Source organism: Gadus chalcogrammus, chromosome 5 (genome assembly GCF_026213295.1).
Source record: "Gadus chalcogrammus isolate NIFS_2021 chromosome 5, NIFS_Gcha_1.0, whole genome shotgun sequence".
Taxonomy (NCBI): Eukaryota; Metazoa; Chordata; class Actinopteri; order Gadiformes; family Gadidae; genus Gadus; species Gadus chalcogrammus.
In genome coordinates this window covers 5,121,536-5,141,145 of record NC_079416.1, presented here as the reverse complement: position 1 = coordinate 5,141,145, position 19,610 = coordinate 5,121,536, and the positions used below count along the sequence as shown (strand labels likewise).

Genomic DNA, 19,610 nt, shown 5'->3' with positions numbered 1-19,610 from the left:
ACTGTCTGAATCGCGCTGCAGACGACGTTGCCAGATTGAGTGGGTAATCGAGCCCAATCTGGCAACACTGTGAGGAGGACGTCACGGTGGCCCCGCCCCCGTCCCACCGTTGACCTGGTAACCAGCAGAGCGTCGTGGAGATAAACTGTGTCTGTTGTCCCAATCACTGCAGCTTACTGCTACACACCCCGGCTTCTGTCTGCCTGTTGGGCCCGAAACAACTCCTGGAAACCATTAAGACCGACCATACAACGGCTGTTTGTTGAGGTAATAATCAAACTATTACTGCTACGATGAGCTACCGTTAGCCAGCTAACTGACTACTGGTACTAGTTATCTAAATACTGGTACTAGTTAGCTGACTACTGATACCAGTTAGCTGTCGACTAGTAGTACCAGCTAGCTGACTATTGGTACCAGTTAGCTGACTACTGGGACCAGCTAACTGACCACTGGGACCAGCTAGCTGGCTACTGGTACCAGTTAACTGACTATGGTACCAGTTAGCTTGTGCTAAGGTGATGTTTAGGTGTTATGTGCTTACTAGCTCAGCACAAGCTGCATATACGATGAGTTTGTCTCCTTATTATGACAACGTATTGGTTATCAGCGGTCACACAGACCTCACCTCCTCCTCATCTCACACAGACCTCCTCCTCACCTCCCCTCACACAGACCTCTTCACCTCCACCTCCCCTCACACAGACCTCACCTCATCCAGAGGTCTGTGAAGAGGCAGCGAGACAGAGATCAGTTGTGTGTATCTGTAACCAGCTGTGTTTCTCCTTTCAGACTCTGTGAACAACCTTCTTTGAATCCCTCCACGCATAATGAGATGCGAGGATGCCAGCAGGTGAGTGGTTGCCTGCTGATTCTCTTAAAAATGTACACAGACACAAATACTGGTTACAACTGGTTACCACATATATTAATAGACTGCCAACTCTATGGGGTGTTTCCACAGGTGAGAGTGAAGCCCGGGCAAAGACCAGGGACCGGTTCAATGAGGTCCTCAAGAAGTACACCGATCCGCAGCCAGGGAAGAAGAAGGTGAAGAAGAAGAGCTCCGAGCCCCAGAGTGAGAGCATCGTGGTAGGTTGTTAAAGCTGAACGATCATGAACTATTTAGAACTGTCTTCATATTAGAAATAAATTTAATATTAGTCATCAACATCTGTATCACCGCCATGTACGTTATAATACACATACAATAAATCAATTTAAAGCAGCTGAATTTTGATGGGTTTGATTCTAAACGCTTTCTCGTGAATGAACATCTGTTGTTCTGTTCTATTATTCCCTGATAAAATAAAGCCAGACACCTCATTCAGTAATCGTTGCTGAATGTGAGTGCGTTGGCCATAGCAACAATAACGCAGCTCTCCACAGGTCCTCAGCCATCCCCATGTCACCCCTCTCTCCCAGCTCCAGACTCTGAAGAAGAACCTGGAGAAGGACACCGAGGACGACGAGACGGTCCTCCAGAACACGTACCGCCCTGAACAGGGCAGCCCTCGCTTCACCAAGAACCGGCGGCGAGAGAGGGAGGCCGTCGAGAAGGTCCTCAACGTCCACCATGACGAAGAGGAGCCTCCCCAGCCCTCCAAGGGCAAGAGGAAGAGCAAACGGGAGCTGCCTCCGTCTCCGGTGAGCCGACCACAAGAGTGGCAGCTCCGCCTCATAGCTCCGCCTCTTACTTCCTTATCTCCCCTGCAATTTGTTTGGCAGTAGTTCTATAGTCCAGTTAGTGTATTTATTTTACCATACTTTTAAAAATTGTACTTTAATGTATTTATAGTTTCTACTATGGTCCTGTACTGTCTACTTTGACACGCTAATGTCCCGTCTTGATGGAGTGAAGTACCGTCTTACCTCCTCTCAGGACGTCCCGCCGGGCTGCGACCAACCGGAGGACGGCTCCGTCGGGGCAGAGGACCCAGAGCTAGGCCGCCCCGGGGGACAGGAGGAGGGCAGGAGGCCCAGCAGGAAGGGAAGGAAGGACAGAGGGGCCGGGGGGGGCGTGGAGGCAGCACGCCCGCAGGCGGATCCCGAGGATGAGCTCCTGCATCAGTACCGGCAGCGGATCAGCCGGGAGGAGGAGGCCGAGGGGACCTTCGCCCCCAACGCCGTCGCACTCAACAACGACGTCGGGAAGAGGAGGAAGAAGAAGCTGAAATCGGCTGGCCCCGAGTCGGACCTGGGGTCTGTTTAAATGCTCTGGATACGGGTCGGACCCGCTGTGTCCCCAGAGTGACTCACCGGGCTCTAACGGTGTGTTTCCCGCCGACAGGGACCTCGATGGAGAGGCTGAGCAGGGGGCCAGTGACACGCACAACACAGTGGACGCTAGAGGGAAGAGGAGGAAGAAGAAAAAGCAAGGTAAGTGTGTAGTACCTTGTTTAGACGTTTATTGAGAATGGTAAATACATTGTACATTGTTTGATATAAAATATAAAATAGATACCGTGCATACAGGTTTCTAGTCAAGACTATTAGCAACCCCTGTCCCTGGATAGGCCTTTACTAAAAGTCACACTAGAAGTTACATCACACATCAGATAACTCTTTATTGAAGATCAACAAATACCAATGATAGCATGAGACATGGGAGACTGCAGTATCAGTGGTGTGTGTGTGTGTGGTTGGAAGGACAAGGAGTGTGGATAGAGGTTTAACATTTAACCGAATGTCATTTATGACCCAAAACCAACCACAAGCTAACCAGTGTCGCCTCTCCTGAGAGCTGGAGCGAGAGGCTCAGCTACTGTATGTATTTGAATGCGTCCACCCAGTGGTGGTGGAGGCCGGGGAGGCGGAGGCGGAGTTGCCGCAGCGACCGGCCCTGGATGACAGCCTGGTGCTGGGCGTGTACGTCCACCGGACGGACCGGCTGAAGACAGACCTGCGCCTGTCCCACCCCATGGTGAAGGTCCACGTGGTGGACGAGCTGACGGGGCAGTACGTGAGGAAGGAGGACAGGTGACGCCCCCTTCCTGTTGACCATATTAGGATTCATGGAGGATGGATGGAGGATAGTGTGGTGGCTAGGGAGACTCCCACCTGGGTAGGGTCGGATCCCCAAACGTCCGTAGCCTCAAGACGCTCAGGATGTTCAGGGTTGAGTTGAGGTGTGGGGTTTATTTTATGGTAGTCTGTTCCTCTGTTAAAATCGATTGTGTTGATGTGATGTGTTGGGTTGTGATTGACATGTATTTTTTTGTAGTTGTGCTATCTCTTTAACCATTTTTTTATAAAAAAGAGTTGATTCCAGCTGTATATTGACTCTACTTATTATTATTATTTGTGTACATGTGCAGCAATCGACCGGTGTCGTCGTTCTACGAGCAGGAGTGCGTGGAGCATGTTCTTCCCATCATGACCCAGCCGTTCCACTTCAAGAAGAACAAGTCCACCATCCCGGAGTGGGAGGAGCAGATCATCTTCAACGAGCGCTTGGGACACTTCCTGCAGGACCGCGGCGACGCGCCACGGGTCATACTCTTCTTCGAGGTCCGAGCGCTATAAATAGAACACACCAATTCGGCTGGGTTATCTTTTCAGTTGATGGGCGAAAAAGGATTGTTTTATATTGTCATGCTATCGAAACACCACATGCTGTAACAATTAGTGTGTGTTGTTTGTTAACGCTGTATATTTTAAAGCTAGTATTTCCTTTGACCCTTGCAAGAAACAAACAGATCGAAGCCTTCGATCGCTGCGTCACTTCCAATGTTTTGGGGTTGTTTGTGGTGTGCTTCGGACAGGTGCTGGACTTCATGACCATGGAGGAAGCCAAAGCCCACGATGTAGGCAAGCAGGAGAGAGGGTTCCGGAAGGTGGCCTGGGCGTTCCTTAAGGTGACCATCATCAGGCTTGAGTCCTTTCACTTCTTCATACCCATTTGCCCAACAGGAGGAGGTTTCATGCTTCATGCCCTCTCCTGTGTCTCCCCGCCAGCTGGTGGGAACCAATGGCGTGCTGAACGTGGACAGTAAGCTCCGCCTCCAACTCTTCTGCCCGCCGGCCAGGGCCAAACCGCAGCCCAAAGCCATCGAGGTGGTGGAGTGGTGGAAGAGGTATCCCCGCAACAGATACACCTCCACCCTCTACGTCACCGTCAAGGGCCTCAAACTCCCAGAGCATGTGAGTAGGAGGGAAGAGAGTCTGGGATAGGCTAGAGGGCTAGAGGGGGACATTTTTATGCATATTTGAGCAATGACCTTGCGAAGCCCCTTCCTCGTCTTTGATGCCACTGTAGCCATGGGCGATGCGTCACGCCGACTAGGTCACTGGGTGCCACTAGGTGGACCCAGGTGGCTCTGACTGGGCTCTTAGCTGCAGAATCTGAGGACAGTGATGCATACAGACGGCGTTCCGTGCTGCCGTGTAGGAGATCACCCTGAGTATGTTTGGGGATGGCTGGTTGAACCTGTGTGCATTGATTACCCAATGTGCAGTGAGCATTGATTAATTACCTGTCTGACTCGGGCCAGGCAAGGCTGTTTCCACCAGACATCAACCACCCAACCTCCACCCAACTTCTCACCTTACGGTGAATTTTCCTGTCTGAATCCAATACAGGCCAACTATTCAATGGCAGGGATGTTCTTGTCACTCTCTCTCGTGGCCTCTCTTCCTGTATATTTAGATATTCCTGTGTATCTCATCCTGATGAGCTGATAGAAAACATCCACCATTCTCTACAGATTGTTTATTCTGTTCATTCATTTAATATCCTTGGCAACCTGCCTTCTATGTTAGATATCACAACTCAATAAATGTTTTATTTAACAACACATGCTACTGTAGTAGACTTTGTTTTAACCGTGAGGTGCCCCATAATCTGAGATACATTAATGGAGAGCCATGTGTGAGCTGACTGTGTTGTGGTCATTTTGGGGGTGTTGGTGGTGGTGGCTGCATCGTGCAGGTGGACTGAGCTGACTGTGTTGTGCTCATTCGGTGGGTGGTGGTGGTGTTGTGTGCAGGTGGACCCCAGCATGCGCTCCATGATGGCCCTGCAGGAGGAGCGAGGCAGCACCTCCTACAGCGAGCTCCAGAGTGAGGTGACCAGGAGGAGCCTGCCCCAGCCCGCCGAGCAGAGCCAGGCCTCCGTGTTCAAGTGGAGCAGGATGCCAGGCCAGGTGGGGGCTACGGTCCATAGTACCCTGGACCTAGTCCAAGTTCTCCTCAAAGGGCCTAGGGTTAGGGTGGGGTGTTGTCAAATGTGGGCAATGCCTTTATTTGAGAACACCCCACCCTAGCATCTTCCCTAAACTTAAGCCCCCTTAACGTGCACAGGAAAACTCCCCTAAATCCAGGGTTCTAGTCCTATAGAAGGAGCGCATGAACGACCCTGTTCAACTCCTCCTCTTGTTACCATGAACCCTCTGGCATAGAAAGCCTTCTTTCTAAACAGAGCAGTTCATAGTACCAAGTGTGGGATGGGTATTCTCTCTCTAAACCCTAATGTGGTTGCATAATGCTATCCATGATTAAAGTGAGTCTGAGGTTTGTGATATTCTGTCCCAGCTGTGTCGGATCCCCAACAAGCCCGTGCTGTCGTTCCGGGGCGGGCACATGGGCTGCTTCACCGTGCGCTTCTCCCACGGCGGGACGGTGCTGGCTGCGGCCTGCGCTGACAGAGACGCCTTCCCTGTCATCGGTGAGCAACTTCCCCTGCTCCTATCGCGTTACACACCAATCACAACATAATTCACCGCTGCAGTCAGTCATTCAGTCACTAGATACTGTTTTCTAATGGTTCAGGGGATCACCCTTTGTTGTGTGTTACTAACAATGGAAAGTGTGGGTTGTACAGTATCACTACCACTGTTTAAAAAGGATAATTTTGTTGTTTACACGTATAACAATCTGTATAAATATATGAATATCTCAGGATGTAGAAAGGTGTATTTATGTAAACGTAGTAATGTAAACAAATAATGTGAACCAATCTTCCTCAACTGTCAAATATTGACTGTCAAACATGACTGACACTACATACAATACGTATACATACTACAAAACGATCCATCGACCTAATAGCAATAGTAAATATACCTGATGAGACTGTTAACTAAAGGCGTGTGTGCTGTCCTCAGTGTATGAGATTCCCTCTGGCACCGTGCTGGCGGTGTTCAGCGGCCACCTGAGCGTTGTGTACGACCTCTGCTGGTCCAGAGACGACCGCAGCCTCCTGTCCGCCTCCTCCGACGGCACCGTGAGGTGAACGCACCACCCTGCTGCTCCATGTACACCTCGCCACCAGGGGGCGCCTGTGCTCTTTTCTCAACTCTTAAGATGATCTATCTTTATGAATATTGTAACATGAATATCACATTTCGTTGTCCTTTATTTAAATGACAGAAGATTTAGTTTTTTTTGTTTTTATTGTTCTATGTTTAGTTTATTTATTCCTTCATATTTAATTTACTAATATCATTTACGCAGTTTCTTATTTATGTTTGCACTTTTGTTCAATGTGGGAATGCAAGGAGAGTAACACAATACTTATTTTAAGGGAGTGGAACGTGGACCGGCTCCTAGGGATCGCCCAGAAGGTGCTGCCCCACCCTTCCTTCGTGTACAGCGCCCGCTACCACCCGGCCGCGCCCCACCTGGTGGTGACCGGGGGTTATGACGGCCTGCTGAGGGCGTGGCGTGTGGACGGCCACGACGTCAACGGCCAGCTGCTGCAGGAGCTGGAGGGGCACGGCAGCTTCATCAACGCCGTGTGCTTCGACTGCGAAGGTACGCCCAACACAAGTTGCCATGTGACGTGGGTCATTATAATAATGCTAATTATTAACCCTAACCCTGATAACAACATTGGGATTTATTTGAGAGAAAAATATTGATATGTATTTTTGTTTCATATGATAATAATTATAATTATTAATAATAATAATTAATACTGTTGGCTTATTTCTTTCTCCTGGTTGATGTGCCTCTCTACCCAGGAACAAGGCTGTTCTCTGCGGATAACAGCGGGGTGATCATCGTGTGGAGGACGCCGGTGGCAGACGGAGCTGGGGGGAAGCCCTGTGAGGACTGGAGCATAGAGAAGGTAGAAACAAAACACTGAGCGTTACCCGGGGAAACACTACCTTGACACCGAGCCACGTCTGTTTCATTGATGAGCTGATGCTGCTTTGGCAGAGGATCGAGGAGAGGGACCTCGGGGGGACGCCCATCAACCTGCTGGAGGTGCATCCCAACGGCCGCCGGCTGCTCATCCACGCCAAGGACAGCGTGCTGAGGGTCATGGACCTCAGGATGTAAGCCTCTTCTGTCGGGTCGCAGTACCCTCACAAGTAGTGATGTTGCATACCAGTGAAAGTGAGGGCTTGGACTCCGAACTGATGTATTAGCGGGTCACACCGGCGGAGCTTCTGTTCTAGTGTCCTCATGTTCTATCAAGGATAATACTGTAAATGTAATTGCATTTGTGTACTATCAATAAATCCCCAAAAATAAGTCTAATTGCCAGATACAGTATCCAACCTTTTAGACTATATCACTCTAGATGGGACAATAGGTCAGAAAGTGAGGAGGAGATATGAATAGGTTCAGCGTCTGTCCCCCAGCCTGGCCATGAAGAGATACACGGGAGCCACCAACTACAGAGAGAGGATCTACAGCACCTTCTCCCCCTGTGGGAGCTTCCTCTTCTCCGGCAGCGAGGACGGCATGGCCTACGTCTGGAACGCTGAAACGGGTGAGATTTGGCGTTGTTCTTCCTCTTCCTGTTGTTGTGGTTAAACTAGTCCCTCCTCCTCCTACTTCTTCTTCTCCTTGTGTTGACGTGGTTTCCTAGGCGACCAGGTGGCGGTGTACTCGGAGCTGTGCTACCCGACCGCCCTGCGCGGCGTGGCGTTCCACCCCCACGAGAACATGGTGGCCTTCTGCGCCTTCGGTCCGAGCCAGCCCATCCTGGTCTACCTGTACGACCGCAAAGGTACGACCGAACCGACCCCCGGTGACAGCGGGCCACTCGGCTGCTTCTCATATCGCCGCCGTGAGATAATCTCTCTGTGATACTTTGAAGAAGTAACTGTATTCTTGAAATAGAGTCGCTCTTCTTTCGGTCGCTGGTTCGATTCCCTGGGTCGTTTTCGAGGTGTGTCTGAGCGAGACAGCGAATGCTAACTCTCGATTCACCTCGCATTGTTGACGCCGCCGTCGGTGTACGGATCTGGGTATGAGTGGGTTGATTGAGATTGCGTGACAGAGATGTGTTGGGTTGAGCGTGTGTACACCCTGTGTGGACAGTGTCCCAGCTGGAGGCCCAGACCATCAGAGCGGGCAGCCGGGCCGCCCCCACCGACACCAGCACCAGGACCGCCGAGCCCATGTCCGCCCTGCTGGACCGGACGGCCTCCTCGCCTACCGACCGCTTCGCACAGACGGCCAGGCTGTCGCTGAAGATGCAGCGTGTCAAAGACAAGCTGGACTCTGTCCTGGTAAACGCACTGCTTCATCCAGTGTCTTCACTTTCTTGGCCGTCAAGGAGTCGGTGAAGGCAGTTGCTGCTGGTGGATCATGATGCATGTCTTACATGAACTGACTCCTTTTTCAGGACCCGCATCGGAGCGCCTCCACTCCTGGGTACCTGTCTGATCAAGGTGCGTGTTGGTGTCTTACGCTGCCTTTGGGATGTTTTCTTGTGTTAGCGTAGCAATGGCATCATGTTTCATACGACAGGCGCAGCCCTGCCTTGGCATTAAGACGTAGCCTTCTGTCTCTCCTGGCTGCAGACCGAGTTTCCTTGGACTATGCAGGGAGGAGTCGGACGCTGGATTTTGCTTCTGCTGCTGTGAGTACAGCTGTCCTCTAACCAAATGGTGGACGGACAGGAAATGATATTGGTCTCATAGTTGGTGGTATAACTTGCACTGCTTTTCATAATATGGACATAAGCAGCTGCCATTCCCGATTCACACTCCTATATGATAAAACAAACCACGCTGTACATTATAGTTTCATTCCGACACTGTAGAGTATCGGAATTATTTGTTTTTGACATTTTATTGCAATGGCATCGAGAAGCCATTGTCTAGTGATAAGGTCAGGCTTCACCACTCTCTCTCTTTTCTTCCCTTCTCCTCTCCCTCCCTTCCAGACGGGCCTGGGCTCCTCGCTGCCGCCTCCGTCGCTGCTGTCTCCCCACTCCAAGCTGCACCTCTCCGGGGCCCTGGCAGAACAACTCATCCCCCAGGCGGCCCTCAGCTGCCAGCACCGTGGGTCTCCAAAACCTCGTGTCTCACACCTTCATTCCCTCATGATCGCATACAACTCCCGCCTCTGCACAACTTCACTTTAATGCCTCCACTCTGCCTGTGTGAAGCGGGGGCTTGAATCACTGTGGGGGAAGAATGGCATGCCAGTTGGCCAATGCCAGAGTTCCATTAACCGGAGCCGACACATCAGCTTACACCACAAACTAATTGGGTACTCAAGCGCAGCGGTTGGCATGTGTGCTCTTCACAGAGACCAGAGCCCTCTCGTTGTCTCCACCCACATCCGTAGGTGGCCAGCATGAAAAGAAGCAGGTCCTCTGGTTAGATTGGCTGCGGTCTGACCCCTGTCTCGTTTGTTTTGCTTGCTGCGTTTTCAGGGGGCTTCAGTCCGGTGGGCCGTCGCTTGAAAGGAGCTGGGTCGCTACAGGCGGTACGGTGTATATATCCTGGGATGATACATGATGTAGGATTTAGTGGAATCTAGCGTTGAGGTTGCAGATTGCGACCCATTGAACTGACTGCCAAGTTCGTTCGACCAGATGCCACTAAATGAACACACTTCACCTTTAAACAATAATGGATTCAATACATAGAGATTTGATATATTTGAATTGTAGAGGATAATAATAACCCTAACTTAAAAGGTGTGTTAGTGGAACACTGCAGCAGCAGCAGTGCTGCTGGGGATTTAAGAAGCTAAACGACGCTGAGCCGGCGTTACAATGTGCCCGCTTTATTTGTAATCCCACCCATAAGGGTTGCAATTTGTACGGATTATTTGTAATCCAAGCCTAAAGGGTTTCCTTTTCTGTGGAGAAATGTTAGATGAAAGGCTTAAATCCAACTACTTTCTTCCCAGCGCCGCCCCGTCTCTTCTGGACCCCGGCTGGAGAGTGACTCTGCAGCAGGTCACCCCACTGTACGACCTTGTCTTGCTTTGTTGAATTTAACTTTCATTCTCTGTAGAGATTCTCTGTATTAGGTTCTCCTTTCTGTCCCCGCCCGCAGGTGGTCTCGCTGTACGACTACACCGCCAACCGCTCGGACGAACTGACCCTCCAGAGGGGCGACGTCATCCAAGTGCTCTACAAAGACAACCACAACTGGTGGTTTGGATGTCTGGCCAATGGGCACCAGGGATACTTCCCGGCGACGTACGCTGCGGATGAGAGTGCGTACATAACATGTACACTAACGTTCAAAAGTTTGGGGTCACCCAGACAATTTCATGTTTTCCATGAAAACTCACACTTTTATTCAACACTTTTCAGCTGTGCTAACATAAAGGGTTTTTTAATCCTCAATTAGCCTTCTCACACGATTAGCTAAACAACCATTAGCACAGGAGTGATTGTTGCTGGAAATGGGCCTCTGTACACCTAGTCATTTACCACATTAACAATGTCTACAGACAGTATTTCTGATTGATTGAATGCTATCTTCATTGAAAAATAATGCTTTTTTTTTTTTTTAAATAAGGACATTTCTAAGTGACCCTAATCTTTTGACCGGTAGTGTTTGTTTTTATAACATCTGCCTCCATGTTGGCGCAGAGCCCCCAAACAAAAGCTCTGACACAGAACCATAAATCCCCAAAAGCAATAGCCTGACAGTTTACCTAGGGTGGCCATTTGTCATTCTGGCTGATTGCATTTCCATGCTCCACCTGCAGGAGAGTTCAACGAAGACATGGACGCCCTTGAAACGCCACTTGCCACTGGGTCAGATGGCCCCGGGGGTGAAAGGGCAACGCCAACCAAGGTCAGGGGGGCCGGGTCGGGGTGCTGACGTTGTGGTTTTACAGCCAGGCCAGATGTGATGCTAGTACAGAGATCCTCTGTTGTCCCTTTACAACTGTAGCTTATCTCTACCGATCCATCAGTCTAATGCTAAGTTATCGGTGCTTTTTATGTCCACATGGGAATCTTAACATGGCCAGCACCATTATTTTGGTGTGTGTTTTTGATGTAAACTCTCCTTCGATCTCTTGGTGCGGTCGGCTAATATCTATTTCTCTCTCTCTTTCTCCTCCCCCTCTCTCTCCATCCGTTCATCCGTCTGTCTCTCTCACCCAAGGTGTCAGCTGCCATCAGTTCTTCTGGAGAGCTCCGCTTTCTTTCTGAGCAGGACACAGAGCCAGAACTGACCACCACCAAGTAAGTTCTGCTGCTCCTGGGTTGGCTAAGCACATGTTAGCAATACATGCTAACAAATTTGGGCTAATGCAGTAGTGTGAAGTTTTACCTTGATGTATACAATATCAAATATAAACACGTCATAGAACGTTGCTAGATTAGCTTTGTATACGAGATGATGAATCTAAACTAGTATTTGGGGGTCAAGCAGCGAAGCTGTGAGACAACCATTGTTATTCTACGTTTTCCTACTATTATTATTATTATATTATTATTCTGTCATGGGAGTCTATGGCAGCCCGTAGAACTCCATGGTCAAAAGTTGTGATATTTGGCACACTGATTCAGGACAGTCCCATAATCCCTCACAGCAAATTGATGGTCGCTAGCTCTTGCGCCACCAACAGGTCAAAGTTAAACATGCATCGTCTTTTCTCTCTTCAGAAGAGCTCCGAGGAAGAAGAAAGTGAAGCGGCACGCCGCCCCCCCGCCCTCCGCGTCGTCAGATCCGGAAGCATCCGGGCCCTCTGGGCGGCGAGCCAGGCCGCTGCCGGAGAGGCCCCGGGGCCGGGCCAATGGGGCCTTTGAGTCGGACGCCTAGCCGGGGAAAAGCTGTTGGAAGTACTTTTTTTTTTTTAGGTAAATAAGTGTTGTCTTACCGTTTAGCATCAAACAATCCAGGTGATTGTGAAATGTGCATCTTTATATATGTTTATCATTGCAAGCAAATGGATTCGTCAGTTTTTATTACATTTTTAAGGTTGAATTCTGAGCTTGGTCTTGACATTTTCTAACACGTATCGATAGTGTGTCTGTCGCGTATAAAGATTTCTAGTTGAGAGTATATTTGTTTCCAACAAAGCAAAAATATTTGCATTCCAATGTACTTCTCTTCCGTTTACCTTCAGCCTAATCTTAAACCAAAGAGTTTTAAATAAAAGATTTGAAATGTTGGTTATCGTCTTCCCTTCTGACAGCCTAATAATTACCCAAACTAAAATTCAAACGCCAAAATGTTAAATGTGGCAAAAATCCAGAAAAGGCCACCTAGTTGTCAATCTAATGGGAGATTACTTGTTTGAAAATGTCATTCACACAGTTGACACTTAACGGGGCAAACAATTAGCAGTAGCAAGAATGATTCCTATTGAATTAGTTCATAGCAGGCCTCATAGCACCTTTAGTGTGTTGTGGTATGAAATCATATATTTGGTTGAATGTTTTGGGTAGTTGTACTCTCATTAAGTGGTTTGGTGTGATTCCCTGTTTGTTTGGTTGCTCGGCAACAGTGTCTAGGCCTCAAGCTGTAGGCTCAGTCAGTAAACAGTTGCACGTGAGGACTCGGCCTGAGTTTTCACAATTTTCCCTTCTTGAATGTCTTAATTTGTCTGTCATGTGTTCTGATATATATTGCGTTTGCATTCATTGTACATGTTCTCATTCTCTCAGTCTATGGTTGAATGATCGTTTAACTATTTCCAATCATCGTACGTTCCCTGTGGACTCAAATCATGTGGTCCAGAGACAAACAGCTCATTCATGACTGAGGTATGGCTACTGCTCAATAGGTCTTCGTTCCCCTCAGGAATTTTTGATGATATGAGGTCTGCTTTCCAGACAGGCCAGATAAGTGTCTGCTCAACAAACAAACCGTTACCACCGTTCTACAAATTACAATTCATTCTTCAGGAATTAAGTCACAATGAATGTTTGCAATGCAATTATTAATTCAACGAGACCGTTGCATATATATTTATTATATTTCACATCTTAATGACAGAATAAGTGTTAAAAAAATACTGTATTATCAATATTAAAAATAAACAAATGATTAAATTAAATACAATGACATAGGTCTACATTACCCCTATTTATATTTGCTGCAATCCCTTTATAAAGCATTTCAGTTATATTCTCAAATCATGAAAAGTAACAACATAATAATAACAACATTTATATTAACTGTTAATGTTACTGATGTAAGCAGAAGCTGCCCGTCAGGCCAACAGAGTGGTTTCTTCTCCTGGTGTCGTTATTCCATTCTCCTGTGCATCACTTTAAAACAAGTCAAGTGTTATTATACAACATCCCCAAACTCAGTTGTCTAAAGGGTAAGAACTCTTCAATACAGGCTGCATATAATGCCTACTGCATAAAATAAGGTAGAAATTCAGGTTATGTAAGATTAACTAATTAAACGATTGTTTAATAAGTGTAATCATGATTGACCTGACCAGGTGAGCATTCACACAGTGAATAAATCCATCTACAGTCAGGACATCTAGGTGAGGTACAAACATGAGTGAGATTACCTGGGCTTCTTCAGTCTTTCAGTGAGATAATAGAAACCAAGAAGGGTGGCCTGTGGAAAAGATAAGGCATGGATTTATTTATTTATATATCTTCAACTATGTGAACTCATGCCTGTGTTCCATGCCATTTTCTGTTTGAAACCACACAGGAAGAAAGGAACAGTGTCACATGTTCAGTATTTGTTTATATCACCTGGCTGGGACGGTATTATCCTTCATTTTAAAATGCTATCCTAGTTGTCTTAGCATCAGGTAGCTATATGTACCCTTAATGCTAAGTCCCCTAACATGCATAGTACCCTAAACGCCATCAAACCTGTCATGCTAAGTAGTATCCTACATGCTAGGTACTCTAGTGTACTAAGAAGACTAACATACTAAGTACATGCTATGTTCCCCAACATGTGTTCTGAGGTAGGAAGAAGGGGAGAACAAGTCCCTCAACGATATAATACAACTTACAGCCAGACCTGAGAGCCCTCCTTGGATAAATGCTGCCCACTCAAACGTTAGATGCTGTGTGAGGAGGCCCCCCATCATTGGTCCATACAACATCCTTAAAACAGAAGAAGAACAACACAGTCTTATTTGCAGAAGCAGGTTCAATTCAACTTTAGCTCGACATGAACCACCATTTAAAAAAAGTAGTTTTTTTTTTACATACAATTTCAATAGAAAAGAGTAACTCACGACTAGCAGATAAGTTCAGTTGAAACATGACCCAAGGTTTTTTCCTCAGCCATTCCAGTGTGGAATCAACAACACTAATGTTATAATTGAAAGTATTTAAGTCTTTATCTTGATTCATGTAAACTGGACATATATAGAGCAGGTATGGTGCTCAGTTCATTTAATGTATTTACCGTGAGCACAGTGTGTGACTGACACAGTATTTTATGTAAAACCAATAGATTAGGCTCACTTACCCCATGGACCAACAGGCCCCAAACAGTCCAGACACCATTCCCAGAGTGCCAAGTCCATTTACGAAACCCTGCTCACTATCACCCAAGAAAAAAGAAAAGAAAAAGTGAATCAATAATATATATATTATTCTAACACTCACTTCAAACACTGAATACGGCAGAGTGACTCACTATGCAGAGGTGATGACTTCTGGTAAAATAGGCGTGATACCAATACCGGTCCCGAAGCCGTTCACAGACAGCATGAAGATGGTCAGCCACAGCTGGCTACCAGGAGGAACCCAGAACAACACAGGAAACATCACTCCTCTCACTCAGGAACAAAAGTTTGTCCAATGTTAATAGTTATACATCACATCCAGCACACCTGGGCAGGTGAAAGAATGGAGCAGGACCAAGAAAACAGAAGCCAAGTGCCATGAGAAGACCGCCAGACACCAAGAACCAGCCCCTCACATCCTGAAACGACAGACAGCAGCGGGTAGAGGGGTTAAGGGGAGGTCCAGGCAAGGCCTGACCATTCAGAACAGCAGTTGTCCTGGTCTAGTAGTCGTTATCAACTCTCCTGTGCCTAATCCTACATCACTTTGTGTGCAACGTTCTCCAGTCCAAGAGTTGTGGGACTGAAGAGTAGATTTTTTGTGAAATCATGAGGCGTACTTGAGACTCACAGGATATTTATCAGCAAAGAAACCGAGAAGGGGCGAGCTCAGACAGTAAGGTAAGGAGAAGGCCAGGAAGATGAGGCCCACGTGGCTGGGGCTGAGATGGAACTTGACACAAGAGAGAGAGCGGGCCTTCATAAAACATTTCACATTATAGGCATTTTTAAGTTTCAGATACAAATGTAGAATTTTTTTGATGTTCTAGACTAGAGCATAGAAAGCACCGGGGCCACTACTATTTTATAAACGTATCCTCAGCATCAAATCATTGCAAAAAATTATCAGTTACCTTGTCCATCGCGAATAAGGATAAGGTTGTGTCCAGGAATCCCAGCCCTGAGCTAAAGGTGAAGATGAAGAAGCATAGCAGCAATACTTTTGGGAGTCTCAGTAATTTGATGAAGGAATCCTCAGAAGGGTCTGCGTCTGTTCCACACAAAACAGAAGCACAGCGTAGATGTATTAAGGATCAGTTATAATATGATTTAATTATAATTGTAGCAGGCTGATTACACAGTCATAGTGCAGCCAGAACGACAGGAAGACTCCTATCAATCTTAATGTACTTAAAAAGGAACTTATTGGATATGTCATATCTCGCACTGGAATCGCTGAACCCTTACCACAGCTGGGCATGACAATCATGTTAAATGGCACCATCAGCAGTAGGATACAGCCCAGAACAAGGAAAGGAAGTTCGTATCCAGCGGCCTGGTACAGCCAGCCTCCTAAAGGAGGCCCCAGAATGAGACCCAGTCCGGTAAATATCTGCAGACTACCCTGGAACGGAAAAAAACAAAAAAATGTGTGACTAGGTAGCAAACAAAAAAAGACAAGAATGATTAGTTTTCGCCATGACCAACCACATACCTCCACCACATACCAGTGCCATCAGGGCAGGCCAGACCTACCAAAATGGTCGCTACATTGTGTGGGAAGACTTTAGATGCCAATGCAGTAGAAGAGGTGAAGGCCGCAGCGAAGCCCATAGCGTCGACACTCCTCACAATGAAGCAGAGGGAGATGAACACGGACCCTGAGGGAGCTCTGTCAAGGAATCTGTTCATTCCAAGAGAGGGAAGAGTCATTTTAGAGGATGTTGCTCGAACCTCAACCTCCTCCTGTCCCATAACCCTGTCCCTAACCCTGACCGTGGATGACTGCTTTGCCTTTTTCAAAGAGAAGTGGATGAACATTTGCAGATAACGTCTCTCCAACACATCTCTAGATTGCCGTATCAAGTTCAAATCTTTGGGGTTATGTGCCTTCAAGGTTAGTCTCTGCACCCACCTCCATCCCACTGCTCACTTGTCCACGGATCCCTGGACCTGCCCTCTGAGGTACATGAATGAAGGGCGGCTTCCACTGCAAACCAATTCCCAGTCTCTGGAGATGTCGTACCTTGATAGCTCTTAATGTCTGTGATGTCAAATTTGACTATACAGCTAATGGGGGTCAGGATAGTGCCATGGTTAGGGTGAGTGACTAACCCTGACCCTAGAGACGTCCACAGCCTAACTGGAGGCCTTGGTAGTGACAGTACGCAATACCTGCTGCTTAATAACCAGAACTTGTTCTCACTTGACCCATTCTCTCTCACATAATGAGACTAGAAAATGAAGTTATCAGGGGAAAACCAGGCTTTGTTGATTAGACAGGCGCATTGTTATAAATATGAATGATTATTAATCGTTTGATTTTCGAATGTTTTCTCTCGAAATTGAAGAAAATGTGTGTTGTTTTATTTTATAGTTCTTTTTTCTATTATTTTTAAAGAATCCCTGAAAACCAACTTACTTCAAGCACCTATTTTCTGTAACTTACCCAAACATGATAGTGCATCCTCCTGACACAAACAGGCCTGACACAAGCATGAGTTTTGCACCAATCTGGACAATCTGAGGACCAGGGTGGAAAAATTATTATAGGTAATACAATCATAGGAGAATAAACATCAAGTGTGAATGGATTAACAGTGTAATTTACTTACATATCTTCCCATTATCAGTGAACCAATGAAGTTGCTGAGCGCATAGCAGCCAAATATGAGACCGACCACAGTCTGGCTGGCACCCTTCTGTAACGCCTGCGTTTGGATAGAGCCATGATTATTTAGTGGGTCTCGGAACCTAAGGGATGCTTGGCTTAGGCCTACCAGCTCAAATATTTTTTCAATAGTTATTTTAGTCAGTCTGTTTTGATATTTGAAGGCCATGTTGGACAATGTGTTAAGTGCTTCAAGGTATTTATATGGGTGAAACATATAGATGCAAACAATGATGAATGTTGATTGTGATTCAACTGTGTTGGTGAGTGCAGCTCCAAAGCTCACCTCGTGGGGGAAGAATGGTGCAAGTATTGAATAGCAGATCATTGAGCCAAAGTTGACAGAAGCCACGGATATTAAAGTGAAGACCTGTGTGCGAGACATCCCCCCCTGCGAAGACCTTGTTGGTTCATCTTCAGTAATGTACTCTGTCATATGAAAACATATAGCTTTAAATCAATCCTGTAGGATAACTAAACAAACGCAATACTTTTAACTCATTTTGTATGTATTTGGCTCAATACATTTACGGGGAAAGTAGGCATATAGAATTCTTTAAGTATTTATTTCCCTGATCTTTAAGTATTTATTTCCCTGATATTATTTGACTTAGTAAATCACCAGTCTCTCACCTGTCTCTTTGAGTTCAGTGAGTTCATCGGCTGCCATGTCGAATGTTGGATTGTATTTTCTGCTCACGTGTTAAAATCATGAATGGTGAAAATTACATTCCAGAGCTGCAATATTAAACCCGAACCCTGCAGACGAACACGTCCAGTAGGCCTGCAGCGTGGATCCGGTGGACAGTGTGAGCAGGGAGGACCGCACAATGGGACCTAGTGGACAGTGTGAGCAGGGAGGACCGCACAATGGGACCTAGTGGACAGTGTGACTAGGGAGGATCGCACAATGGGAGGCCCGCAGCCCTCATGTATAGGCGTCCAATTAGGGCGCTCACTCTGGCCTTATCTGCCCAATTAGTCTCGTCATTCAGTTGTTTTCACGATTGTGGGAGTTACAAAATAAATTTGTTTTTACAAAAAACTGAAAGAGGAAAAGTCGAAAACAGGATATCAGCAAATACTGACATATTGGCCTTTTCCAGAATAGCCTATTTTTTCAAACTTTCTACTTCTTGGAGTCAATCTTTCAGTCATCTTTTTTTTTTTTTTTCATTCTTATCAACCTTTTCTTTATTCCTGTCCCTTATGCCTACCTCTCTTTCTGAGGATGAGGAAGACTTTGTCTTTGTCTCATTTAAATAAACCTAAGTAAGTTGCAGAAAGATATTCTAATGGCTGGAGTGATGGTTTAAATTGACTTTATATAGCATTGATCAAAATTGCAATGTCCACAAACATCCACAATTTTATTTGTGCCCATTAATCCAATGTGATCACTACAGTAGAAGAGACAAAGGATTTGTTATTGACGCTAAAGGTTAGCCATTACTGGCATTGACTGGTTCGACAATGACAGCAAAGATGTCTCCTTGTGGAATACTGCCCTCTGTTGCATTTAGGGGCCCATACAGCTTTTTTGGCTTGAGTGGAAGCTGCTAATTCCAGCGACTATTTAACCTTGTTTCTACTGCACCAAAAGCATCAATCAGCTATTTGCTACTGATGTTTCCGTATGAAATAAGACAATTGATTGATCAATTGTTTCATGAGCTTATTTAATGCAAAGCATTATTAAAGGAGCATTTCACCGGTGGAGGCATGAATATGTATTGAAATTGGGTCCTATATGTAGTCGAATAATAAAATAAAATTCTAATTTGGTGCCGTCTTGACCGAGAAAAGGCAGAAAGTGACTTTTTGGCGCTTGTGGATTGAAGACAACTCCCACCATGCACCACGATGCATAGCTTCGCTGGCCACTCCCGCTGATCTAGATCTCCGCCTATCGGACACCTCGCTGTTCCATCTACCAAGCTGATACCGCAAGACTGCTTGAAAATCATTTCACACAACATTTCTAGTGAAGAGTATTAGTTGGTGAACTCACTGAATTAGTCCTACTAGAACTCAGTTAATTAGTCATAGTACTGTTTTATCAACAGCCTCTGTTAGCTTAGCTTCAGACGCTGTGGATGTTAGTTTCTGCTGGTGAAGTCCCACCCACTGGCACTGCTCTAAGGTCTGTAGCGTCAGTGGGTCCCACCCCCCTATAGGGGGTGCTTGTAGTCTTACGAGAATCCTCCCCTCTTACACTTCCTATTTACTTCTACGCAAAAATCGTCATATTGCGTCATCTTAAACAGGAAGTGTTGGAGATCGA

At 46.6% G+C, this 19,610-nt stretch overlaps 2 protein-coding genes across 4 annotated transcripts; one reads left to right on the top strand and one right to left on the bottom strand.

Annotated features, from left to right (window-relative positions):
- The first annotated feature begins 33 nt into the window (after positions 1-33).
- Positions 34-13,282, top strand: ahi1 (Abelson helper integration site 1). Its single transcript, XM_056589828.1, has 28 exons — positions 34-267; positions 793-853; positions 965-1,092; positions 1,426-1,647; positions 1,883-2,202; positions 2,291-2,379; positions 2,793-2,979; positions 3,318-3,510; positions 3,765-3,857; positions 3,958-4,143; positions 4,989-5,144; positions 5,533-5,665; positions 6,105-6,228; positions 6,524-6,753; positions 6,963-7,069; positions 7,162-7,280; positions 7,590-7,720; positions 7,820-7,960; positions 8,275-8,465; positions 8,582-8,627; positions 8,760-8,818; positions 9,125-9,242; positions 9,620-9,672; positions 10,102-10,161; positions 10,251-10,413; positions 10,915-11,003; positions 11,319-11,398; positions 11,822-13,282. The coding sequence occupies exons 2-28, from the start codon at positions 844-846 to the stop codon at positions 11,976-11,978; spliced, it is 3,585 nt and encodes a 1,194-aa protein (XP_056445803.1). The 5' UTR covers positions 34-267; positions 793-843; the 3' UTR covers positions 11,979-13,282.
- LOC130382220 (MFS-type transporter SLC18B1-like) lies at positions 13,021-18,924 on the bottom strand. Of its 3 annotated transcripts, XM_056589831.1 has the most exons (14): positions 17,960-18,924; positions 17,613-17,755; positions 17,271-17,366; positions 17,105-17,178; positions 16,192-16,339; positions 15,904-16,060; positions 15,570-15,706; positions 15,287-15,388; positions 14,983-15,074; positions 14,787-14,882; positions 14,616-14,690; positions 14,152-14,245; positions 13,690-13,739; positions 13,021-13,432 (listed from the first exon to the last, which is right to left on the bottom strand). In XM_056589831.1, exons 1-14 carry the CDS (start codon positions 17,994-17,996, stop codon positions 13,375-13,377), a joined length of 1,359 nt encoding a protein of 452 aa, XP_056445806.1. In that variant the 5' UTR covers positions 17,997-18,924; the 3' UTR covers positions 13,021-13,374. The 3 variants fall into 3 exon arrangements, with proteins under 3 accessions (XP_056445806.1, XP_056445804.1, XP_056445805.1); XM_056589829.1 differs by having other exon boundaries at positions 17,271-17,755; XM_056589830.1 differs by lacking the exon at positions 17,960-18,924 and having other exon boundaries at positions 17,271-17,941.
- Positions 18,925-19,610: the final 686 nt, after the last annotated feature.